At 37.6% G+C, this 24,840-nt stretch overlaps 2 protein-coding genes across 4 annotated transcripts; both read right to left on the reverse strand.

Annotated features, from left to right (window-relative positions):
- Positions 1-614: 614 nt before the first annotated feature.
- On the reverse strand, positions 615-3,758 carry LOC128364841 (monocyte chemotactic protein 1B-like). Its single transcript, XM_053325463.1, has 4 exons — positions 3,618-3,758; positions 2,769-2,895; positions 2,549-2,663; positions 615-647 (listed from the first exon to the last, which is right to left on the reverse strand). Exons 1-4 carry the CDS (start codon positions 3,676-3,678, stop codon positions 615-617), a joined length of 336 nt encoding a protein of 111 aa, XP_053181438.1. The 5' UTR covers positions 3,679-3,758.
- A 2,057-nt stretch (positions 3,759-5,815) lies between these two features.
- On the reverse strand, positions 5,816-23,054 carry LOC128364438 (C-C motif chemokine 19-like). 3 transcript variants are annotated; one of them, XM_053324965.1, is made up of 5 exons: positions 12,351-12,367; positions 11,690-11,834; positions 10,998-11,121; positions 6,682-6,796; positions 5,816-6,072 (listed from the first exon to the last, which is right to left on the reverse strand). In XM_053324965.1, exons 2-5 carry the CDS (start codon positions 11,748-11,750, stop codon positions 6,040-6,042), a joined length of 333 nt encoding a protein of 110 aa, XP_053180940.1. In that variant the 5' UTR covers positions 11,751-11,834; positions 12,351-12,367; the 3' UTR covers positions 5,816-6,039. The 3 variants fall into 3 exon arrangements, with proteins under 3 accessions (XP_053180940.1, XP_053180941.1, XP_053180942.1); XM_053324966.1 differs by lacking the exons at positions 11,690-11,834; positions 12,351-12,367 and adding an exon at positions 22,877-23,054; XM_053324967.1 differs by lacking the exons at positions 10,998-11,121; positions 11,690-11,834; positions 12,351-12,367 and adding exons at positions 6,903-7,026; positions 7,731-7,791.
- Between the last annotated feature and the right edge of the window lie 1,786 nt (positions 23,055-24,840).

The following is a 24,840-nucleotide window of genomic DNA, read 5'->3' on the forward strand; positions in this document are numbered from 1 at the left end:
TTTCTGTTTGATTTCTTAACCAAAACCAAAACAAGTACAGTAAAGACTGACATGCTCAGTTTATTGTTTTCATCTCTGGATGTCAAATCTCTAATAAAGCAGGATGACAGATTACGACTTAGTTTGGCACAAAGAAAGCAAAATTATAAGAAAGATCATTTCCACTCCCAACAGAGTGAAGGGAATCATTGACAAAGAATGATAGACACACAAATTTGGGAAAACTAGACTTAAACTTTTTTTTTAAATTAAAAATATTAAATTTAAATTTAAATAACAGAGCTCAGTTGTTTAGGGGTAATCTATTGAGGTACACAGTAATTTTCACATTTTAAACAATTTCTTCTACAGTCATTGAAAACAGAGACTCCACAGAAAGATATTTTTTAAAATGCTTTATAGTTATCACAAATGAAGTAAATGTACTGAATGAACAGAATGTACCAAATGTACCACACCTTATCTATATAATGAAATACAGGACAGACAGGAGAAATATCAAAATAGCTTTTGTGTAAATAAAGAGATTAGTATTATTTGTTTGGTAACTGGTTGGATAACACCTTTTCCTTGACTCGCTGCAGCAATGCGGTGAGGTCAGGGTCATTCTCAGTTTACACACGCTTCACTCCAAAGCAGCGTTTGTACTGTAGAAACACAAACATTCAGAATATTTAGAAACCAAACTCATTAATCACTGATCAATGAATCACATGCTTCAAGCTGGAGCTCCTGTCAGAAAATGATAGCCTCTTCTAAAGGTGGGAGATTGATGACATGCTGTGTGCTACCAGGTTGAATTTTACACAGAATCTAATGTATTGCTTTACAGTCAAAGACCAGAAAAGAAAGCTTAACACTTTTTGTGCTTTTCAAAAAAAGAAAAGGGACATCGATCACCAGTGTTGTGCATGAACGCGTTCATTGAACGAAAGTTCATGAACTCGTTCATAATTTTGGTGAACTTGAACGAACGAACGGTATTTCTGCCTGATGAACGATACTATGAACGCGTTCATTCTGGTGTCTGTGAACGTCACGTTCACTCTTTTTTAATTTCGTTCAATAAGGTTCAGGCAAAAAACACATCGCACTAAAGTGTTGCCCAACCGTTGCATGTGCTTCTTTGTCTGTGCCAGATTCTAACAAGTGCGAGAGCGCCACAGTTGAGTAGAGCTCAACTTGAGTGGATCTGGCAACCAAAGGCAACGGCAGCCAGTGTCGCACTGCCTGTTGTGCCGTATTAAGCACCCCTGCCGTGAAAAGCACCCCCTCATCGCGGGAACGCGCATGTGGAGAGGTAGCTATAAACTACTACTAAATGTCAAAAAGGACTAAATGCTCATGTTTAATTTACTACAAATGACAACGTACACACAATGACAAAAATGATATTCTCATTCCATGTCACGTTCTGTTTAGCGTTCAGTTTTGTGTTAATGATTCATGTTTAAATGCGCTCATGGATTCCACAATAGTCATACTTTCCCACAATCACAGTCACAGATAACAAAAATCGGGTAAATGGTTATTGATGTCATTAATTAATAGTCTGCTTACTGTGTTGTCTTCCATAATATTTGTAAATATATATAATATAAACTCCTAAGTATGTGTTTGTGTGAGTGTATATATATATATATATATGTATATATATATATATATATTTTGAAGTGTCAGTGTGTTGTTTTTTTTCTTGGTCTACTTATCATTGAATATAAACTCCTAAGTATGTGTTTATGTGAGTGTGTGTGTGTATATATATATATACATATATACACATATATATATAAAACTAGCTTATATAAACTAGCATATATATGACATTCAAGCTAGTTTTTCCTCATGTTTTTGAGAATATAATGTTGGGGTGAAAGCTGCAACTGCTACAAGTGTGGACTGAATGGAGTTTAAACAACAATGGGGGAAGGCCCTTCGATGCTAATGTAAATCCTGGTTGGATAAGGATTCAAAACTGGATGAAATCTGACACATAGTTTCAGTGTTAAACTAATGAAATAATTGCTGGCTGTGGCAACAATTTTAAAAGAGTATAGTTCGCAACGTATTGAAAAAAAGAACTGGACTAGTTCATTTTTTGGAGCTGTGAACTTAGTTTATAATTTGGAATTATGAACTATGAACTGAACTAGTTCATGTAGAACGTGAACTTTACCAACACTGTCGATCACTAATAAAGATTGGAATACTCATTTCTGCTCTTAGTCTTTATGCAAAGTTAATTGCCTCCTGGATATAGCTATAACTGTTGCGTCATGCTTACAGTCTTTATGCTAAGCTAAGCTAATCACTTTCTGGCTCCAGCTTCATGTTGAACGGACACATATGAGAGTAATCATCTTCTCATGTAACTCGCAGCAAGAAAACAAAGAAAATATCAAATGGTGATTTTTTTAAATTGATAAAAACAAAAAGAAGATTATTTTAAAGTCTAAATTTTGAGAGGTAGCTGTTATTTGCTGCTTTTTGTCATATTTTATTATGGAGTTTAAACACAACAAACTCATTTAACACTAGATAGAAGTACCTTATATTTGCCCTCCTTGCACCCTTTCTTCAAGTCATCCACATGTTTCATCACATCATTGAGCCACGGCAAGTCTGTGGCAAAGCAGAGTTCCTTCCCACGTCTGGTCACAAACCTACAAGAAAATCATCTGGGTTAGAGAGAGGAGCAGGTGCAGATATTTTTGATAACTTGCACAAAACAGAAAGAATTACAGTGTGTTTGTTCATAATAGACTTACATCACTGCATCATTGGGGCAGCCTTGTCCCCTGAACTGTAGACGGTAGTCTGCAAGTGAACGTCTTTCAATTGTAGTCCTCGTAATTACATCGGTGCAGCAGTCCACGGGTCTCTGCGCCAAAGTCGCTGAGAGACAGAAAGAAGATCAGGTTACTTCAACTGAGCAAATAAGTGACTCGCCTCCCAAAATCTACTGGCTTCAGATGTGACTGTAAAAAATGTTTGCAGTTCTCTTGCTCACATGGAACAGATTTCAACAACACATAGTGGACACATTTTCACAACAGAAAATGGGGATCAAAGACTCCTCATCATGTTTCAGATATCTGTGAACTTTCTTGCACCTATCTATTTTTTTTACACAGGTCTTAATGTCTGCTCTATGTTGCACAGCTATTCCCTGAGGAATGACATTTTAATTCACTTTATGTGTGCATGCATGCATGTGTAGACATTATAATAAAGGTGACATTTGAAGTTAGGTGTTTGCAGCTTCATTGATGAATGATTTTCTATCATATTCATATATATTTATATAACTTAAAATCATCCACATATTTCACAACAGAAGCTAAAAAAAAATAAACAAATGTGTATTTAAATGTCAAAAACAGTTTGAAAGCATTTCCTCTTTTCCATGCTCACTTTCTAAACTGCTGCTTCCTCATGGAGCTGTTCCAAGTGGATTTGCTCAGACTGAATTACATCCTGTTATCTTTTAAAACTGAAAAAGATAAGTTTGGCATTGACTCATCTCATCTTTTTACTACTTCAGAGAGATGAAAGAAAGCAGAAAGCATCTCTGTTGAGGGTTTGACCCGGAAAGATGCCTGCATGAGAAAACTCACCTATGCAGCAGGAGAGGAAGAGGACGCAGAAGAGGAGCTTTCCATCACCGCAAGGAGCCATGTCTGTTCAATGAGCTGGAGAGGTCGTCCTTTCTTCTGACTGGAGGCTGATGAGCTGGTGAATAGCCTGTTCTTCTTTATTCCCCTACAATATGTAGAAGAAACATTCACAGGTTCTCTCACACATGCTCTCTGTGCCCTTTCTGGAAAAAGTCACAGCGCAAAGAGCTTTTAATGCACAATCCAGAACCGGCCCACCAGGTTTACTCCACCCCACTTTCCTTCGTGTGTTGTTTTCCTTCCTTCCATCTGTCCTTCCACCCTTCCTTCTGTCTGTCTTATCTTCCTTACCTTCCTTCCTTCATCTTTTTAATAATCCGGCCCACATGAGATCAAATTGGTCTGTATGTGGCCCTTGAATAAAAATGACAGTAGCAGTCCTAACCCTGCAGCACACACAGGCCAAGACACATTCTCCTCTAATTAGCAAGTATATGCATGAAAAGAAATAACACAACAGTTCTACAAGTTAACACTGTGATTACACCAGCTATAAAAGTACTTTTAAGTAACTTGCATTCACTTTTACAACAAAAACAATGAAAATATGCAGAGCAAAAGAAATGCGTACCTTTCTGGAAAAAGTTACAGCGCAGAGAGGAAGTAACATCTGACACAACGCTGTAAATGCAGATTAGAAAATAAAATACTCACTATACTTTCAGTAATAATCAGACATTTTCCCTGACATATGTGTTTAAAACATTAACATGAGCATTCACAATTACACAATTTCCTACTATATTACCAACACTCAAAGGAATAAAGAAAACTATGACAGCAAAAACGCTACCCTTCAAAATAAAAGTTGCTCTCACAGATTACCTTTTCCAGGAGGTTGAGATGAGGACAGTGGACCACATTGTTCACCACTGAACTCATATCTGATCCATCTCATTTTAAAACAATAGCACCATCTGGTGGCGAAAGTGCATAATTTTAATTTAAACCAGTGCATGAAGGTGGCAGCACATCATCGTGCAACTTGTTTTCTTTGACTTATCTGACCTCTGACCTGCAGCTACAAACTTCAGACAATCAAAGATAATTTACTGTTTATACAGATAATACAAATTCACCCACAAGAGGTGAAAGAAAAGCAGGTGACTATCTATTTCAATTATTTCTGCAGCATAATCCACCTCTGTAAATCTCAGTTGTATGCAGAGTATGTTTTAAACTGTTCAATCATTGAGTACAAACCTGCCAACCTCAAAATCAGATAGATAGAGCTTAAATTGATCAGTATATACTCACTGATGCACAGCAAACATTTCATATCATTAATATAGTATACAATTTAAAAAAAAACAAAAAAAAACTACTGTGTTAAACAAATATATGAGAAAGAATTGGACCTAGTGGCGATAGCAGAGGATACATTCAAAAATATTATGAATGCAGTAGTAGCCCCCAAACATTGAATTTAATTTCAGTTGGACTTATTAGAGATTCATCAGGATTTCCTCCAAGATTCAGGATAGCAAGATATGCACCAAGACCAGAAACAAACATTCATTGGAAGGACCATCAAACCCCCTCCAATCTGAAATATTTGTGAAAGTGTTTTGGGATGCTTTCAGAGCAAGTAAGTTTGGAGCTATTGTGTAGTTTTATGACTTTTGTCCTCCTGAATAAACTGATCTGACGTCGTTTTTTGTCTCAGATACAAACATTTTGACCCGTTGCATGAAACAACCCTAAAAACTACAGTTGTGTCACTCAACACTTGATCCATGCTTATTTCTGTTTGATTTCTTAACCAAAACCAAAACAAGTACAGTAAAGACTGACATGCTCAGTTTATTGTTTTCATCTCCTGGTTGTCAAATCTCTAATAAGGCAGGATGACAGATTACTACTTAGTTTGGCACAAAGAAAACAAAATTATAAGAGAGATCATTTCCACTCCCAACAGAGTGAAGGGAATCATTGACAAGGAATGATAGACACACACATTTGGGAAAACTAGACTTAAACTTTTTTTTTTTTTTATTAAAAATGTTAGATTTAAATTTAAATAACAGAGCTCAGTTGTTTAGAGGTAATCTATTGAGGTACACAGTGATTTTCACATTTTAAACAATTTCTTCTACAGTCATTGAAAACAGAGACTCCACAGAAAGATATTTTTTAAAATGCTTTATAGTTATCACAAATGAAGTAAATGTACTGAATGAACAGAATGTACCAAATGTACCACACCTTATCTATATAATGAAATACAGGACAGACAGGAGAAATATCAAAATAGCTTTTGTGTACAAAAAGAGATTAGTATTATTTGTTTGGTAATTGGTTGGATAACACCTTTTCCTTGACTCGCTGCAGCAATGCGGTGAGGTCAGAGGTCACTCTCAGTTTACACACGCTTCACTCCAAAGCAGCGTCTGTGCTGTAGAAACACAAACATTCAGAATATTTAGAAACCAAACTCATTAATCACTGATCAATGAATCACATGCTTCAAGCTGGAGCTCCCACCAGATAATGATAGCCTCTTCTAAAGGTGGGAGATTGGTGACATGCTGTGTGCTACCAGGTTGAATTTTACACAGAATCTAATGTATTGCTTTACAGTCAAAGACCAGAAAAGAAAGCTTAACACTTTTTGTGCTTTTCAAAAAAAGAAAAGGGACATCGATCATCACTAATAAAGATTGGAATACTCTTTTCTGCTCTTAGTCTTTATGCAAAGTTAATTGCCTCCTGGATATAGCTAACTGTTGCTTCATGCTTACAGTCTTTATGCTAAGCTAAGCTAATCACTTTCTGGCTCCAGCTTCATGTTGAACGGACAGACATGAGAGTAATCATCTTCTCATGTAACTCGCAGCAAGAAAACTAAGAAAATATCAAATGGTGTTTTTTTAAATTGATAAAAACAAAAAGAAGATTCTTTTAAAGTCTGAATTTTGAGTGGTAGCTGTTATTTGCTGCTTTTTGTCAGATTTCTTAATGGAGTTTAAACACAACAAACTCATTTAATACTAGATAAAAGTACCCGATAGTTTTTCTCCTTGCAGAATTTCTTCAAGTAATCCACATGTCTCATCACATCACTGAGCCCCGGCGAGTCTGTGGCTACACAGAGTTCCTTCCCACGTCTGGTCACAAAACTACAAGAAAAATCATCTGGGTTAGAGAGAGGAGCAGGTGCAGATATTTTTGATAACTTGCACAAAACAGAAAGAATTACAGTGTGTTTGTTCATAATAGACTTACATCACTGCATCAATGGAGCAGCCATGTCCCTTGACCTGTAGATGGTAGTCTGCAACTGAAAGTCTTTCAATTGTAGTCCTGCTTACACCGGTGCAACACATCATGGGTCTCTCCGCCAAAGTCGCTGAGAGACAGAAAGAAGATCAGGTTACTTCAACGGAGCAAATAAGTGACTCACCTCCCAAAATCTACTGGCTTCAGATGTGACTGTAAAAAACATTTGCAGTTCTCTTGCTCACATGGAACAGATTTCAACAACACATAGTGGACACAGTTTCACAGCAGAAAATGGGGATCAAAGACTCCTCATCATGTTTCAGATATATGTGAACTTTCTTGCACCTATTTTTTTTTTTACACAGGTCTTAATGTCTGCTCTATGTTGCACAGCTATTCCCTGAGGAATGACATTTTAATTCACTTTATTCCCTTTTATTCTAATAAAGTTGAAACTTGAACATAGATGTTTGCAGTTTCACAGATAAATGATTTTCTATCATATTCATATATATTTATATAACTTAAAATCATCCACATATTTCACAACAGAAGCTAAAAAAAATAAACAAATGTGTATTTAAATGTCAAAAACAGTTTGAAAGCATTTCCTGTTTTCCATGCTCACTTTCTAAACTGCTGCTTCCTCATGGAGCTGTTCCAAGTGGATTTGCTCAGACTGAATTACATCCTGTTATCTTTTAAAACTGAAAAAGATAAGTTTGGCATTGACTCATCTCATCTTTTTACTGCTTCAGAGAGATGAAAGAAAGCAGAAAGCATCTCTGTTGAGGGTTTGACCCGGAAAGATGCCTGCATGAGAAAACTTACCTATGCAGCAGGAGAGGAAGAGGACGCAGAAGAGGAGCTTTCCGTCACCGCACCAAGCCATGTCTGTTCGCTGAGCTGGAGAGGTCGTCCTTTCGTCTGACTGGAGGCTGATGAGCTGGTGAATAGCCTGTTCTTCTTTATTCCCCTACATTATGGAGAAGAAACATTCACAGGTTCTCTCACACATGCTCTCTGTGCTCTTTCCGGGAAAAGTCACAGCGCAGAGCTTTTTATGCACAATCCAGAACCGGCCCACCAGGTTTACTCCACCCCACTTTCCTTCCTTCCATCTGTCCTTCCTCCCTTCCTTCTGTCTGTCTTATCTTCCTTACCTTCCTTCCTTCATCTCTTTAATGATGCGGTCCACATGAGATCAAATTGGTCTGTATGTGGCCCTTGAATAAAAATGACAGTAGCAGCCCTAACCCTGCAGCACACACAGGCCAAGACAAATTCTCCTCTAATTAGCAAGTATATGCATGAAAAGAAATAACACAACAGTTCTACAAGTTAACACTGTGATTACACCAGCTTTAAAAGTACTTTTAAGTAACTTGCATTCACTTTTACAACAAAAACAATGAAAATATGCAGAGCAAAAGAAATGCGTACCCTTCTGGAAAAATTTACAGCGCAGAGAGGAAGTAACATCCGACACAACGCAGTAAATACAGATTAGAAAATAAAATACTCACTATACTTTCAGTAATAATCAGACATTTTCCCTGACATATGTGTTTAAAACATTAACATGAACATTCACAATTACACAATTTCCTACTATATTAACAACACTCAAAGGAATAAAGAAAACTATGACAGCAAAAACGCTACCCTTCAAAATAAAAGTTGCTCTCACAGATTACCTTTTCCAGGAGGTTGAGATGAGGACAGTGGACCACATTGTTCACCACTGAACTCACATCTGATCCATCTCATTTTAAAACAATAGCACCACCTGGTGGCTACAGTGCATAATTTTAATTTTAAACCAGTGCATGTAGGTGGCAGCAGATCGTGCAACTTGTTTTCTTTGACTTATCTGACCTCTGACCTGCAGCTACAAACTTCAGACAATCAAAGATAATTTACTGTTTATACAGATAATACAAATTCACCCACAACAGGTGAAACAAAAACACGTGACTATCTATTTCAATTATTTCTGCAGCATAATCCACCTCTGTAAATCTCAGTTGTATGCAGAGTATGTTTTCAACCGTTTAATTTTTGTGTAATTAGAAACTTTTGCCTTAATAATTGAGTACACACCTACCAACCTCAAAATCAGATAGATAGAGCTTAAATTGATCAGTATATATTCACTGATGCACAGCAAACATTTCATATTATTAATATAGTATACAATTAAAAAAACAAACAAAACTACTCTGTGTTAAACAAATATATGAGAAAGAATTGGACCTAGTGGCGACAGCAGAGGATAAATGCAAAGATATTATGAATGCAATAGTAGCCCCCCAAAATTTAATTTAATTTCAGTTGGACTTATTAGAGATTCATCAGGATTTCCTCCAAGATTCAGGATAGCAAGATATGCACCAAGACCAGAAACAAACATTCATTGGAAGGACCATCAAACCCCCTCCAATCTGAAATATTTGTGAAACTGTTTTGGGATGCTTTCAGAGCAAGTATGTTAGGAGCTATTGTGTAGTTTTATGACTTTTGTGCTCCTGAATAAACTGATCTGACGTCGTTTTTTGGCTCAGATACAAACATTTTGACCCGTTGCATGAAACAACCCTAAAAACTACAGTTGTGTCACTCAACACTTGATCCATGCATTGTTCTGTTTGATTTCTTAACCAAAACCAAAACAAGTACAGTAAAGACTGACATGCTCAGTTTATTGTTTTCATCTCCTGGTTGTCAAATCTCTAATAAGGCTGGATGACAGATTACGATTTAGTTTGGCACAAATAAAGCAAAATTATAAGAAAGATCATGTCCACTCCCAACAGAGTGAAGGGAATCATTGACAAAGAATGATAGATTCACAAATTTGGGAAAACTAGACTTAAACTTTTTTTAAAAATTAAAAATATTACATTTAAATTTAAATAACAGAGCTCAGTTGTTTAGAGGTAATCTATTACTATTTTAAACAATTTCTTCTACAGTCATTGAAAACAGAGACTCCACAGAAAGATATTTTTCAAAGTGCTTTATAGTTATCACAAATGAAGTAAATGTACTGAATGAACAGAATGTACCAAATGTATCACACCTTATCTATATAATGAAATACAGGACAGACAGGAGAAATATCAAAATAGCTTTTGTGTAACAAAAGAGATTAGTATTATTTGTTTGGTAATTGGTTGGATAACACCTTTTCCTTGACTCGCTGCAGCAATGCGGTGAGGTCAGAGGTCATTCTCAGTTTACACACGCTTCACTCCAAAGCAGCGTTTGGGCTGTAGAAACACAAACATTCAGAATATTTAGAAACCAAACTCATTAATCACTGATCAATAAATCACATGCTTCAAGCTGGAGCTCCCGTCAGAAAATGACAGCCTCTTCTAAAGGTGGGAGATTGATGACATGCTGTGTGCTACCAGGTTGAATTTTACACAGAATCTAATGTATTGCTTTACAATCAAAGACCAGAAAAGAAGGCTTAACACTTTTTGTGCTTTTCAAAAAAAGAAAAGGGACATCGATCACTAATAAAGATTGGAATACTCATTTCTGCTCTTAGTCTTTATGCAAAGTTAATTGCCTCCTGGATATAGCTAACTGTTGCTTCATGCTTACAGTCTTTATGCTAAGCTAAGCTAATCACTTTCTGGCTCCAGCTTCATGTTGAACGGACAGACATGAGAGTAATCATCTTCTCATGTAACTCGCAGCAAGAAAACAAAGAAAATATCAAATGGTGTTTTTTTAAATTGATAAAACAAACAGAAAATTCTTTTAAAGTCTGAATTTTGAGAGGTAGCTGTTATTGGCTGCTTTTTGTCATATTTTATTATGGAGTTTAAACACAATAAACTAATTTAACACAAGATAAAAGTACCAGATAGTTTTTCTCCTTGCAGAATTTCTTCAAGTCATCCACATGTCTCATCACCGCATTGAGCCCTGGCAAGTCTGTGGCTACACAGTATTTCCTCCCACGTCTGTCCACAAGACTACAGGAAAAATCATCTGGGTTAGAGAGAGGAGCAGGTGCAGATATTTTTGATAACTTGCACAAAACAGAAAGAATAACAGTGTGTTTGTTCATAATAGACTTACATCACTGCATCAATATCGCAGCCTTGTCCCCTGAACTGTCGACGGTAGTCTGCAAGTGAACGTCTTTCAATTGTAGCCCTGTGTACATCGTTGCAGCAGTCCACGAGTCTCTCCGCCAAAGTCGCTGAGAGACAGAAAGAAGATCAGGTTACTTCAACTGAGCAAATAAGTGACTCACCTCCCAAAATCTACTGGCTTCAGATGTGACTGTAAAAAACATTTGCAGTTCTCTTGCTCACATGGAACAGATTCCAACAACACATAGTGGACATATTACACAGCAGAAAATGGGGATCAAAGACTGCTCATCATGTTTCAGATATCTGTGAACTTTCTTGCACCTATTTATTTTTTTTTACACACGTCTTAATGTCTGCTCTATGTTGCACAGCTATTACCTGAGGAATGACATTTTAATTCACTTTATTCCCTTTTACATTCTAATAAAGTTGAAACTTGAACGTAGGTGTTTGCAGTTTCACTGATGAATGATTTTCTATCATATTCATATATTTATATAACTTAAAATCATCCACTGAATTACATCCTGTTATCTCTTAAAACTGAAAAAGATAAGTTTGGCATTGACTCATCTCATCTTTTTACTGCTTCAGAGAAGAGAGATGAAAGAAAGCAGAAAGCATCTCTGTTGAGGGTTTGACCCGGAAAGATGCCTGCATGAGAAAACTCACCTATGCAGCAGGAGAGGAAGAGGACGCAGAAGAGGAACTTTCCATCACCGCACCGAGCCATGTCTGTTCACTGAGCTGGAGAGGTCGTCCTTTCGTCTGACTGGAGGCTGATTAGCTGGTGAATAGCCTGTTCTTCTTTATTCCCCTACAATATGGAGAAGAAACATTCACAGGTTCTCTCACACATGCTCTCTGTGCTCTTTCTGGAAAAAGTCACAGCGCAAAGAGCTTTTTATGCACAATCCAGAACCGGCCCAACGAGGGGTTTACTCCACCCCACTTTCCTTCGTGTGTTGTTTTCCTTCCTTCCTTCCATCTGCCCTTCCTCCCTTTCTTCATTCCCTCCATCTGTCCTTCCTCCCTTTCTTCTGTCTGTCTTATCTTCCTTCCTTAATCATTTTAATGATCTGGCCCACATGAGATCAAATTGGTGTGTATGTGGCCCTTGAATAAAAATGACAGTAGCAGTCCTAACCCTGCAGCACACACAGGCCAAGACACATTCTCCTCTAATTAGCAAGTATATGCATGAAAAGAAATAACACAACAGTTCTGCAAGTTAACACTGTGATTACACCAGCTATAAAAGTACTTTTAAGTAACTTGCATTCACTTTTACAACAAAAACAATGGAAATATGCAGAGCAAAAGAAATGCGTACCCTTCTGGAAAAATTTACAGCGCAGAGAGGAAGTAACATCTGACACAACGCTGTAAGTGTTGATTAGAAAATAAAATACTCACTATACTTTCAGTAATAATCAGACATTTTCCCTGACATATGTGTTTAAAACATTAACATGAGCATTCACAATTACACAATTTCCTACTATATTAACAACACTCAAAGGAATAAAGAAAAACATGACAGCAAAAACGCTACCCTTCAAAATAAAAGTTGCTCTCACAGATTACCTTTTCCAGGAGGTTGAGATGAGGACAGTCGACCACATTGTTCACCACTGAACTCACATCTGATCCATCTCATCTTAAAACAGTAGCACCACCTGGTGGCTAAAGTGCATAATTTTAATTTCAAACCAGTGCATGTAGGTGGCAGCAGATCGTGCAACTTGTTTTCTTTGACTTATCTGACCTCTGACCTGCAGCTACAAACTTCAGACAATCAAAGATACTTTACTGTTTATACAGATAATACAAATTCACCCACAACAGGTGAAAGAAAAACAGTTGACTATCTATTTCAATTATTTCTGCAGCATAATCCACCTCTGTAAATCTCAGTTGTATGCAGAGTATGTTTTAAACTATTTAATTTTTGTGTAATTCGAAACTTTTTCCTTTTTATCATTGAGTACAAACCTGCCGACCTCAAAAACAGATAGATAGAGCTTAAATTGATCAGTATATATTCACTGATGCACAGCAAACATTTCATATCATTAATATAGTATACAATTAAAAAAACAAACAAAACTACTCTGTGTTAAACAAATATATGAGAAAGAATTGGACCTAGTGGCGATAGCAGAGGATAAATGCAAAGATATTATGAATGCAGTAGTGGCCCCAAAAATTTAATTTAATTTCAGTTGGACTTATTAGAGATTTATCAGGATTTCCTCCAAGATTCAGGATAGCAAGATATGTACCAAGACCAGAAACAAACATTCATTGGAAGGACCATCAAACCCCCTCCAATCTGAAATATTTGAAACTGTTTTGGGATGCTTTCAGAGCAAGTATGTTAGGAGCTATTGTGTAGTTTTATGACTTTTGTCCTCTTGAATAAACTGATCTGACATCGTTTTTTGTCTCAGATACACACATTTTGACCCATTACATGAAACAACCCTAAAAACTACAGTTGTCACTCAACACTTGATCCATGCATATTTCTGTTTGATTTCTTAACCAAAACCAAAACAAGTACAGTAAAGACTGACATGCTCAGTTTATTGTTTTCATCTCCTGGTTGTCAAATCTCTAATAAGGCTGGATGACAGATTACTTCAGTTTTGCCTGATACACATCCGAGCCGCATTGTTACCATTGTTCAAATGCTGTGGGGTTTGTTTTGTATTTTAGTGTAAAACTTAACAAACCAAAGCAAAAAATGAGGTTTGGAAACTTTCGTTTGGCACAAAGAAAACAAAATTATAAGAAAGATCATTTCCACTCCCAACAGAGTGAAGGGAATCATTGACAAGGAATGATAGACACACAAATTTGGGAAAACTAGACTTAAACTTTTTTTTTTTTTTATTAAAAATGTTAGATTTAAATTTAAATAACAGAGCTCAGTTGTTTAGAGGTAATCTATTGAGGTACACAGTGATTTTCACATTTTAAACAATTTCTTCTACAGTCATTGAAAACAGGGACTCCACAGAAAGATATTTTTTAAAGTACTATATAGTTATCACAAATGAAGTAAATGTACTGAATGAACAGAATGTACCAAATGTACCACACATTATCTATATAATGAAATACAGGACAGACAGGAGAAATATCAAAATAGCTTTTGTATAAAACAAGATAAGTATTATATGTTGGTCGACCATTATTTTGCCTAGCTGCAGAAATGCTGTGGGTTCAGAGTCATTCTCAGTTTACACACGCTTTCCTCCAAAGCATTGATTGCCCTGTAGAAACACAAAAATTCAGAATATTTAGAAACCAAACTCATTAATCACTGATCAATGAATCACATGCTTCAAGCTGGAGCTCCCGCTAGCTAGCTGTTGCTTCATGCTTACAGTCTTTATGCTAAGCTAAGCTAATCACTTTCTGGCTCCAGCTTCATGTTGAACAGACAGACACGAGAGTAATCATCTTCTCATGTAACTCACAGCAAGAAAACAAAGAAAATATCAAATAGTGTTTTTTTAAATTGATAAAAACAAAAAACAGATTCTTTTAAAGTCTGAGTTTTGAGTAGTAGCTGTTATTTGCTGCTTTTTGTCAGATTTTATTATGGAGTTTAAACACAACAAACTCATTTAATACTAGATAAAAGTACCCGATACTTGTTGTTCTCCTTGCAGAATTTCTTCCTGACATCCACATGTTTCCTCACATCACTGAGCCACGGCAAGTCTGTGGCTACACAGAGTTCCTTCCCACGTCTGTTCAGAAAACTACAAGAAAAATCATCTGGGTTAGAGAGAAGAGCAGGTGCAGATATTTTTGATAACGAGCACAAAACAGAAAGAATAACAGTGTGTCTGTTCATACATACATACTTACATCACTGCATCAACAGAGCAGCCATGTTGTCCCTGGAACTGCAGACGGTAGTCTGTAACTGAAGCTTTTTTAATTGTCTTCCTGCGTACATTGGTGCAGCAGTCCATGGGTCTCTGCGCCAAAGTCGCTGAGAGACAGAAAGAAGATCAGGTTACTTCAACTGACATTTTAATTCACTTTATTCCCTTTTACATTCTAATAAAGTTGAAACTTGAACGTAGGTATTTGCAGTTTCACAGATGAATGATTTTCTATCATATTCATATATTTATATAACTTTAAATCATCCACATATTTCACAACAGAAGCTAAAAAAAATGTTTAAAAGTATTTAAATGTCAAAAACAGTTTGAAAGCATTTCCTCTTTTCCATGCTCAAAACAGCTGCTTCCTCATGGAGCTGTTCCAAGTGGATTTGCTCAGACTGAATTACATCCTGTTATCTCTTAAAACTGAAAAAGATAAGTTTGGCATTGACTCATCTCATCTTTTTACTGCTTCAGAGAGATGAAAGAAAGCAGAAAGCATCTCTGTTTGACCCGGAAAGATGCCTGCATGAGAAAACTCACCTATGCAGCAGGTGAGGAAGAGGACGCAGAAGAGGAGCTTTCCATCACCGCACTGAGCCATGTCTGTTCACTGAGCTGGAGAGGTCGTCCTTTCGCCTGGAGGCTGATTAGCTGGTGAATAGCCTGTTCTTCCTTTCAGCACTTGCAGTGGCGAAGGGAATGAGGTGACTGCCTCTGTGTACAAGCCGCTCTATATATATATATATATATATGATTCATCACTTTCACTTTCACCTCTTGGCACCTCCTCCCCTTCCTCCTTCTAAGTCCATTATGAATATAGTGAATACACATTTCATCACCCCTCCCAACTGGAAAAAGAAAAATCCCCTTGTTAAGATCTCTTATGAGCTGTTATTTCATTTCCCAGCATTTATCAGACATGCCACAACTGGCTTCAGTACTGAGGGGGCGAGGGCTTGAATTGCTAGAATAGTGCCCTGATCAGTGTTGCCAGCTTGGCGACTTTCCAAACGTTTAGGAGACTAACATGAAAGCATGTATCACTCTGCAGTTATTGTCCTCAATGAGCAGCGGATGCTGTGATGAGCCACTCCCCCGCCCCAAAGCACACAGGCAGTCAGGTTCACTGTTGCCTCGTGCAGCAGTCCCAGCTGCAGTCAGAGCAGAGAGGAGACCATACCTGCCAACACTCCTGTTTTTCCCGCATGTCATAATAATAATAATAATAATAATAATACATTTTATTTATAACGCACTTTTACAAGTGCTCAAAGACGCTTACAAGTTAAAAAAAAGACAAAATGAAAAGAACAAACAATATAGAAGGTTAAAAAGACATAAAATGAAAAGAGGATAAAAAACAGTTAACAGGTTAAAAGCCAGTTTAAAAAGGTGTGTTTTTACGAGTGATTTGAAGGTATGGGGGTCTGTGCAGTCTTTGATGGGTTTGGGGAGTGAATTCCAGAGGGTGGGGGCGGCAGTGGAGAAGGCTCTGCCCCCCCAAGTTCGGTGCTTGGTCCGAGGGGGTAGGGCAAGGAGATTTCCCTCTGAGGATCGGAGGGCACGGGAGGGGGTGTGAAATATTAAAAACATTAGTTCTCAGCATTATGTGAAAGGCACGTTGACCGCAGCTATTGCCATAGAGCTATGAAACAGGAACTATGACGGCTTACCCAAGAAAACAACTCCTTATTTTTATATGTTGTAGAATGTGTGCACATATGATAGGACAAGACAATTGGCACTTTTCCACTACACAGTTCCAGCATTACTCGACTCGACACGGTTCCAGGAATGACTCAATCCATTCCAAAGAAGTACTTACTCAATGTGGGCGGGGTTGTCATAGCAACGGCTCCGGGAAACTGCTGTGACTTCGTTTTATATGTGACACAAACACATAAACAATGGAGGACATGGAGGCGATGGTGTACTACTGCTGTATGTGGCTTTCTGTCACACAAAGCAACAAAATTGAGCCGTATGGCTGTAACTCTGTAGTCGGTATTTAAAAATGCCGGGTTTGATTCTTGTGTGGAACGGCTCATGACTCTTCCAGCGACAACTCTTCTGACCAATCAGCGGCCGGCAGTCTGTTGACGTCACATTTTGTATCGGCTCGGCTCGCTCGGAACCTCAGCAGAGCAGGTACTAAAAAAGTACCAGGTACCAGGTACTATCCCTAGTGGAAACGCAAAATAAAACCCAAGTTGAGTCGAGCTGGAACTGTGTAGTGGAAAAGCGCCAAATGTGATGGGAATCAGGTGTTGCATACAACTGTCAGTTAAAATGGTAGGTCACAACTAGGGCAGCAAAAGCTACGTGAGGATGTGAGCCAGACAAAACGAGGAAGTCCTGCAACAGCCCATGAGAAGGAGACGACGCCTTGCTTGCACAATTTACTACGTTATGCGCTATATGTTGGGTCAAGTGAAACAGTAGTGATTCAGACTTCTTGAACTGACACACTTTGTTGTAGATCAGGGAAGCGTAGTGTTTGACCCAGAGCTCTGTACTTTGTATTTGCTTGCTGTTTCTCAATAAAGCTGATTTGAGACCGAAGAATCTTCTCCTAATATCCTTGCCCAAACGAACACGACAAATCACAACAATACTTATCTCTCCTCCCAGCAAAAATCTCCCGGATTTTACTGCTCAATTGTTGGCAGGTATGAGGAGGAGAACCACACCACTCTGCAATTTCAATTTAAAGAAACAAGCCAAGAATCAACAAAAGAAAGTTAATTTGTAGTTCTAATATAAAGAATATACCTGCACTATGACTATGACTGTACTGCAGAGCTCCTTCACCCAAAGTGTGTGAAGGAGTGATATCATATAGTCCTTCCTTCCTGCAGCTGTCAGACTGTACATACAACCAGCACTGTTCCCATCAAAACCAGCACTGCTCCATAAACCTCACACACACCCGACCTGGACAATTTTCACAGAAACTGCACTTTTTCAATGTACATGACATGATGGTGCAATACAAAGTATTTTGGATAAACTATTCATCAGTCCAACTGTATGTTAATATGCATGTGTATATATTATCAGCTTGTTAATCAACTGAATGTGAAGCACTTTGAACTACATTAACCTGCATGAAAGGTGCTACATAAATGAAGATTCATTGATTGATTGAACTACAGCGACCAATTTCCATTTGCATACAGTACAGTGCAAATAGTATCACCATGTGAGTATTATTATAGTGTAAATCTCACAGATTACCTGTTCTAGTGTAACTGTCGTTCAGTCTCCTTCAGTCTGCGTTGTGTTGTGTGAAGTATGGACCGACATGCTTCGACTTTTGACCATTTATTGCCTGAATACAGCATGAAAATCCACTGATCAGTCACGTTGCAACAGCAATGTTAAGGCACAGCTCATGAGCTCAATCCCCTCATACTGGCACTATTCATTAATACATTATGGTAAATAAATACACAACAAAAATATGTACCTGAATGCAGCATGAAAATCCACTGGTCAGTCACGTAGGAACAGCGATGTTAAGGCACAGCTCTATAGAAAAGTTAGCACACGTTAGCTTAACTTAGGAAGCTAACTGCAGTGTAAACACTGACATAATATGAACAATTTGACACATTAAAGTGAGTACAATGCCGTCGCCACTTTCTGCAATATAGGCGGACATAATATCATGATAGTTGTGTCACTGAATTACGTTATTTTGACAGATTTAATGTAACGCTGTGCTTCATGTTACCTACCATGAGCTCAATCCTCTCATACTGGCAAACCGATGGGAATTCATAATACAGGTACAAACTAAAATGTGATGGAGGCAAGTGGAATCAACAACAAACAAGAAAAACTGTTACACTAGGAAGTTGAGATGAGGACGAGATTGTTTACAGTCACACTGAACTCACATCTGATCCATCTCATCTTAAAACAATAGCACCACCTGGTGGCGAAAGTGCATCATTTTAATTTTAAATTTAAACCAGTGCATGTTGGTGGCAGCAGATCTTGCAACTTGTTTTCTTTTACTTATCTGACCTCTGACCTGCAGCTACAAACTTCAGACAATCAAAGATAATTTACTGTTTATACAGATAATACAAATTCACCCAAAACAGGTGAAACAAAAACAGGTGACTATCTATTTAAACTATTTCTGCAGCATAATCCACCTCTGTAAATCTCAGTTGTATGCAGAGTATGTTTTAAACTGTTTAATTTTTGTGTAATTAGAAACGTTTGCCTTAATCATTGAGTACAAACCTGCCAACCTCAAAATCAGCTGCTTTCCTCTGGTTGTGTTGTTTTCCAAGGATTTCTTTAGATGCCTCCAGGTCAGAGTATTGTAGTAAAGATGTTAAACTGAGGATAGTGAGCTTAAATTGATCAGTATATATTCACTGATGCACAGCAAACATTTCATATCATTAATATAGTATACAATTAAAAAAAACAACTCTGTGTTAAACATGTAAATGACAAAGAATTGGACCTGGAAGCCAAAATTATCAGAAAGATAACTCCCAACAGAGTGAAGGGCATCATTGACAAAGAATGACAGACACACACATTTGGAAAAACTAGACTTTATTTCTTTTTCATAAATATTAAAAATATTAAATTTAAATAACAAAGCTCAGTTGTTTAGAGGTAATCTATTGAGGTACACACACATTTTCACATTTTAAACTTTTCTTCTACAGTCATTAAAAATCCTTCAAAGTGCTTTATAGTTATCACAAATGAAGTAAATGTACTGAATGAACAGAATGTACCACACCTTATTTAAATAATGAAATACAGGACAGACAAAAGAAATATCAAAATAGCTTTTGTGGGAAACAAGAGATTAGTGTTATTTGTTTGGTAATTGGTTGGATACATCATTTCCTTGACTTGGTCCAGCAATCCGGTGCAGCGTTGGTGCTGTAGAAACACAAAAATTCAGAATATTCAGAAACCAAACTCATTAATCACTGATCAGTGAATCACATGCTTCAAGCTGGAGCTCCTGTCAGAAAATGATAGCCTCTTCTAAAGGTGGGAGATTGATGACATGCTGTGTGCTACCAGGTCGAATTATACACAGAGTCTAATGTATTGCTTTACAGTCAAAGACCAGAAAAGAAAAGGCTTTTCAAACACTACAGGCGCTCATTTTTTGTTTGACTGAAGCTCTAAATTTAAAGGTAGATGCTTACACTCTCTGACAATGATATCAGTAATCTAGTAATCTAAAAATTGATACTATAGATGGTTAAACATGGTGCTCAAAGTCTCCCTGAAGGATTATTAACAAATGTGACGTTTTTCTTTAATCTGAGCCAGTTTCATTTTACACTGCAAAAAGTGATGTTTTGAAATCTGCTTTGGCTCCTGTTCAACTTCATGACTCAGAGCCAGTGTTAGTGTTTGTGGTTTTTGGTTCATTTTGTTGAACAACCCCTTTGAGAGTACAACGGAGGACTATTCTGAAATTTAGCCTGATTTTTTTCTCTCTCATGAACGGAAGTTTATATAGCGTAGTTTCAGGAGCAGGACTGCACCACAACTGCCTAGACTTCTCCTCTGCTTCCGCTCTCGTATTCTGCGCCCCTCCCCAACCCCATTTCTCTCTTCCCATTTCTTCCTCTCCTTTATAGTTCATGCTGCCCTGGTGCTATGGCGGACTTCCTATGAGCCTCCCCAAAATGTAAAACCAACCAATTCCACAAGGTGTCTAACATTACAGTAAACCAATATAAAAAATATTTGCTATCTTCTCTGAAAAATATGGAAGTATCGCCAGGAAGCAATTACCTTAGCATAAAGAGTGAAAGCAGGTGGAAACATGTATGTCCAAAGTCCAGTTTTCTGTACTCAAAACATTTTTGTGGTTTTAGAAGGAGATAAGAATTGAGGTTTAGCGATAGTACACATATTTTTGAACTTTGGACAGAGCTATTTTCCACCTACTCTCAGTCTTTATGTGAAGTTAATTGCCTCCTGGATATAGCTAGCTGTTGCTTACAGTCTTTATGCTAAGCTAAGCACTTTCTGGCTCAAGCTTCATGTTGAAGTCCAGATTTTGAGTGGTAACTGTTATTTGCTGCTTTTTGTCAGATTGTATTATGGAGTTTAACAGTACCGTATATTTGTTCAGCTTGCAGAATTTCTTCACGCCATCCACACCTTTCAGCACTCCATTGAGCAAGTTTTTAGCTGAACTGAGTTTCTTCCCATGTTTGGTCACAAATCTACAAGAAAAAAATCATCTGGGTTAGAGAGAGGAGCAGGTGCAGATATTTTGATAACTTGGGTGTTAAATAAATGTACATCATAGACTTACAACGCTGAACCAACAGAGCAGCCCTGTCCCTTGACCTGTCGACGATAGTCTACAACATGTTTTTCCATTTCTTTTTTTTTTTTGAAGTTGCGGTCCACCGGTATCTGCGCCAAAGTTGCTGAGAGACAGAAAGAAGATCAGGTTACTTCAACTGAGCAAATAAGTGACTCACCTCCCAAAATTTACTGGCTTCAAAGGTGGCTGTAAAAAAGATTGCAGTTATCTTTCTCACATGGAACAGATTTCAACAATACACAGTGGCCGCATTTTCATTGCAGAAAATGGGGATCAAATGTTTCTCAGAGCACGTGTAAAATGCAAAACATGGTTAAGAATTAACATTGTTCACAGACTGTCAGACTTGTGACCTCTTATTAAGAAACAGAGTCAGGTTGAGGCCTCAGATGTGCTAGCGCTGCGGTCTGTGGATGTTGTAAAGACATTTGTTTATCTTTAAGGACATGCAACCTTGCAACTACTCTACGCTGTTCAACGTCTATATATAAGCAGTAGAAAAGGGCCTCTCTGAAGACATGAACATCCTGTCTTCATACCTGAAGAACTGGTGCCTGAAGCTCAGTGTTGACAAGACCGTGACATCAATGTTCCACCTCAACAACAAAAAAGTGACCCCCGAAATGAATATCGTGATCAATAATGGCAGAGTACAGTTCCAGCCCCTTCCCACATACCTGGGTGTGAAGTTTGACAGAACACCTGGTCAGTGTCAAGGCAAAGGCAACCGCCTGAGCCACACTGATACACCACCTAGCTGGTATCACATGGGGAGCCACGACAAAGACACTGGTGTTTACAGCCGCCAAGTACTGTGCTCCAGTCTGGTGCCGTAGCCCCCATGTCAAGAAGCTGACTGAAGACACTGAACTTAACGCCACCCTACGGACTGTCTCCAGATGTCTATATATACATATCTAAGAAAATCATTTGAAGAAGTTATTTATTTGCTTGTTGAAAGTTTCTGTATTGGTTTGTTTGGTTACTTTGCTTAATTACACTTAATATTATATACTATGTACTATGCTATATTTTTCTATTTGCTTACAATTGTCATTCTGTTCTCAATGTTGTAATTCTAGCACTGCTGCTTCTTTCTCAGTTTGGCAGCTATTGCATGTCTTTCCAATCCTGGAAGATGTTGTGTCTTGTTAAAGAGGCTTTTGCAGAGTTTTTCCTAATCAAAAATGAGGATCAAATTCCTCATACAAATTTGTGATCCTATAAATAAACTTAATGCATAATGAAGTGATGACACTTTAAAGTTAGAACAAGCTTCAGACTCAGAAACAGCGATACTCGAACTGCAAAGACAGAGAGTTGAACTTTCAAGTCAAACGAAAATAAACAAATGTGTATTTAAATGGCACAAATTGATGTATTTCCTCTTTTCCATGCTCACTTTCTAAACAGCTGCTTCCTCATGGAGCTGTTCCAAGTGGATTTGCTCAGACTGAATTACATCCGGTTATCTTTAAAACTGAAAAAAGATAAGTTTGGCATTGACTCATCCCATCTTTTTACTACTTCAGAGAGATGAAAGAAAGCAGAAAGCATCTCTGTTGAGAGTTTGACCTGGAAAGATGCCTGCATGAGAAACCTCACCTATGCAGCAGGTGAGGAAGAGGATGCAGAAGAGGAGCTTTCCATCACCGCACCGAGCCATGTCTGTTCACTGAGCTGGAGAGGTCGTCCTTTCGTCTGACTGGAGGCTGATTAGCTGGTGAATAGCCTGTTCTTCCTTTTAGCACTAGCAGTAGCGAAGGAAATGAGATGACTGCCTCTGGGTACAAGCCGCTCTATATATACAGAATCTATCAGTTTCACTTTCACCTCTTGGCACCTCCTCCCCCTCTTCCTTCTGCCCATCCGGTCACACACACATACACATAAGTCCATTATGAATATAGTGAATACACACCTTAGAAATTCCAAGGTAACAGGAACAGTTTTATGACATTTTGAGTCAGGACGCTCTCCAGTCACATGTAGACTTATCTCATCTCTGAATCATCACAAACACCAAAACGTTTTGATTTAACACTCTTAGACTTCAATAGGAGCAGGGAAATGAGAATATAATCTTCTTCATTATGGCATATTGGTCAGGCTCCTGCACTATATTATATTTTATTATTATATTATAAGTTTTCATCATTGAAAAGCTGAATAAATAATCATGCAAAGTGATGGAGGTCATGGTTTTATTTGTCTCTTGGGAGCATTTGGAACATCTTTTTACTTACTTGTCATTCAAGGAAAATCATCTTCCTCTTTTCACTGTAGGACGGAAGCATTTAAAGGTTAAATCTTTACTAATATGACAAGCATATGTTTAATGACACATTTCCCTTTTTCAGTACAGCAGTATGTTTTCAGTGAAGCTGTAGAAATTAGTCATTTAGTCGATTTACAGAAAATAAGTTTCGATAATTTTGATGACTGATTACTTAGTCTGAGTCATTTTTCAAGATAAGAAAAATCATTTTCCAGCTTCTCAAATGTGAATATTTATTGGTTTCTTTAGTCAGCTGAAGTAAAATGAATATCTTTGGGTTGTGGGCTGTTGAAATTTTAAGTTGCTTCTCAGGTTTTTGGAAACAGTGATTTTTTAACTAACAACTAATTGAGAAGATAACAGATGACTTGATAATGAAAAAACATCACCAGTTGCAGCCTTAGTTTTACCATTTCCTCTGATCCATAGAGGAAAGCTGAGCTGTCTCATATAATCTATTATGTTTTATAATTATAATTATAATAATTAACTCATTATCAATCCCTTAATGAGCTTCAGCTGCTTGGTAACAAGCTAATACTTAGAATCAGGTGTGTTAAAGTGGGGAGATACCTAAAACATGTAGGGCAGTAGTTTATCCCCAGCATCGTACTGTCAGAGCATCCACAACTGCAGCTGTAGTCATAGCAACCATCATGTCCGATATCATCTTCAACCAGAGGTCCACAGACTTTTTGTAGCATCTGCAGAGTCTGACCCTTAACTGGCAGCATAAAACTCTCTGTAGGACAGGCCCAGCACCAAACCTGAAGTATTCCTATGGATCATGAGAAATAATTTTTAGAGTAAAGGTTAAAAATGCATGAAAAAATGTGTTTTGAATTAAACTAATACTGTGGCTAAGTCTTTTTTTGTTTGTCAGTTAGAAAGATAGGGAAGAACAGGGTTGGTAGTCATACTTTTTACTTTCCTTTAAATTCCTCATAAACTGAACACTGAATAAATTCCCTTTAAATGTGTAATTGAAGCCTAAAGTGTTAGCTAGGAATAGAAATAGTCTTACTCTCCTTCAGCTGGTTCTGTTTTAAAAGATATGGATCATCAAATATGTCTTGTGAACTTGTGACAACCGTCCCCATCGTGTGGTTTGGTAGTCACACACAGTTGGTTGTTCCTGAGTTATTTTAATGGGGGAAAATAAAAAATGTAGACAATCTTAAAAATGTTTAGTTTCATTGAAATACAACAACCTGCACCAAGAGAACACAAACAGGAAAACTAATACCTTCATTTTTGTCCTTCTATAACAATATATAATAAGCATTTTCAC

The sequence above is a fragment of the Scomber japonicus genome, chromosome 9, assembly GCF_027409825.1.
Source record: "Scomber japonicus isolate fScoJap1 chromosome 9, fScoJap1.pri, whole genome shotgun sequence".
In the NCBI taxonomy this organism is placed as follows: domain Eukaryota; kingdom Metazoa; phylum Chordata; class Actinopteri; order Scombriformes; family Scombridae; genus Scomber; species Scomber japonicus.

Coding starts and splice junctions, on each gene's coding strand:
- LOC128364841 (XM_053325463.1), bottom strand. CDS start 3,678: ATGGCTCCTTGCGGTGATGGAAAGCTCCTCTTCTGCGTCCTCTTCCTC. Junction 2,896..3,617: donor CTTCCTCTCCTGCTGCATAG/GTGAGTTTTCTC, acceptor TCTGTCTCTCAG/CGACTTTGGCGCAGAGACCC. Junction 2,664..2,768: donor TGCCCCAATGATGCAGTGAT/GTAAGTCTATTA, acceptor ATTTTCTTGTAG/GTTTGTGACCAGACGTGGGA.
- LOC128364438 (XM_053324966.1), bottom strand. CDS start 22,937: ATGGCTCGGTGCGGTGATGGAAAGCTCCTCTTCTGCATCCTCTTCCTC. Junction 11,122..22,876: donor CTTCCTCACCTGCTGCATAG/GTGAGGTTTCTC, acceptor TCTGTCTCTCAG/CGACTTTGGCGGAGAGACTC. Junction 6,797..10,997: donor TGCGATATTGATGCAGTGAT/GTAAGTCTATTA, acceptor TTTTTCTTGTAG/TTTTGTGACCAGACGTGGGA.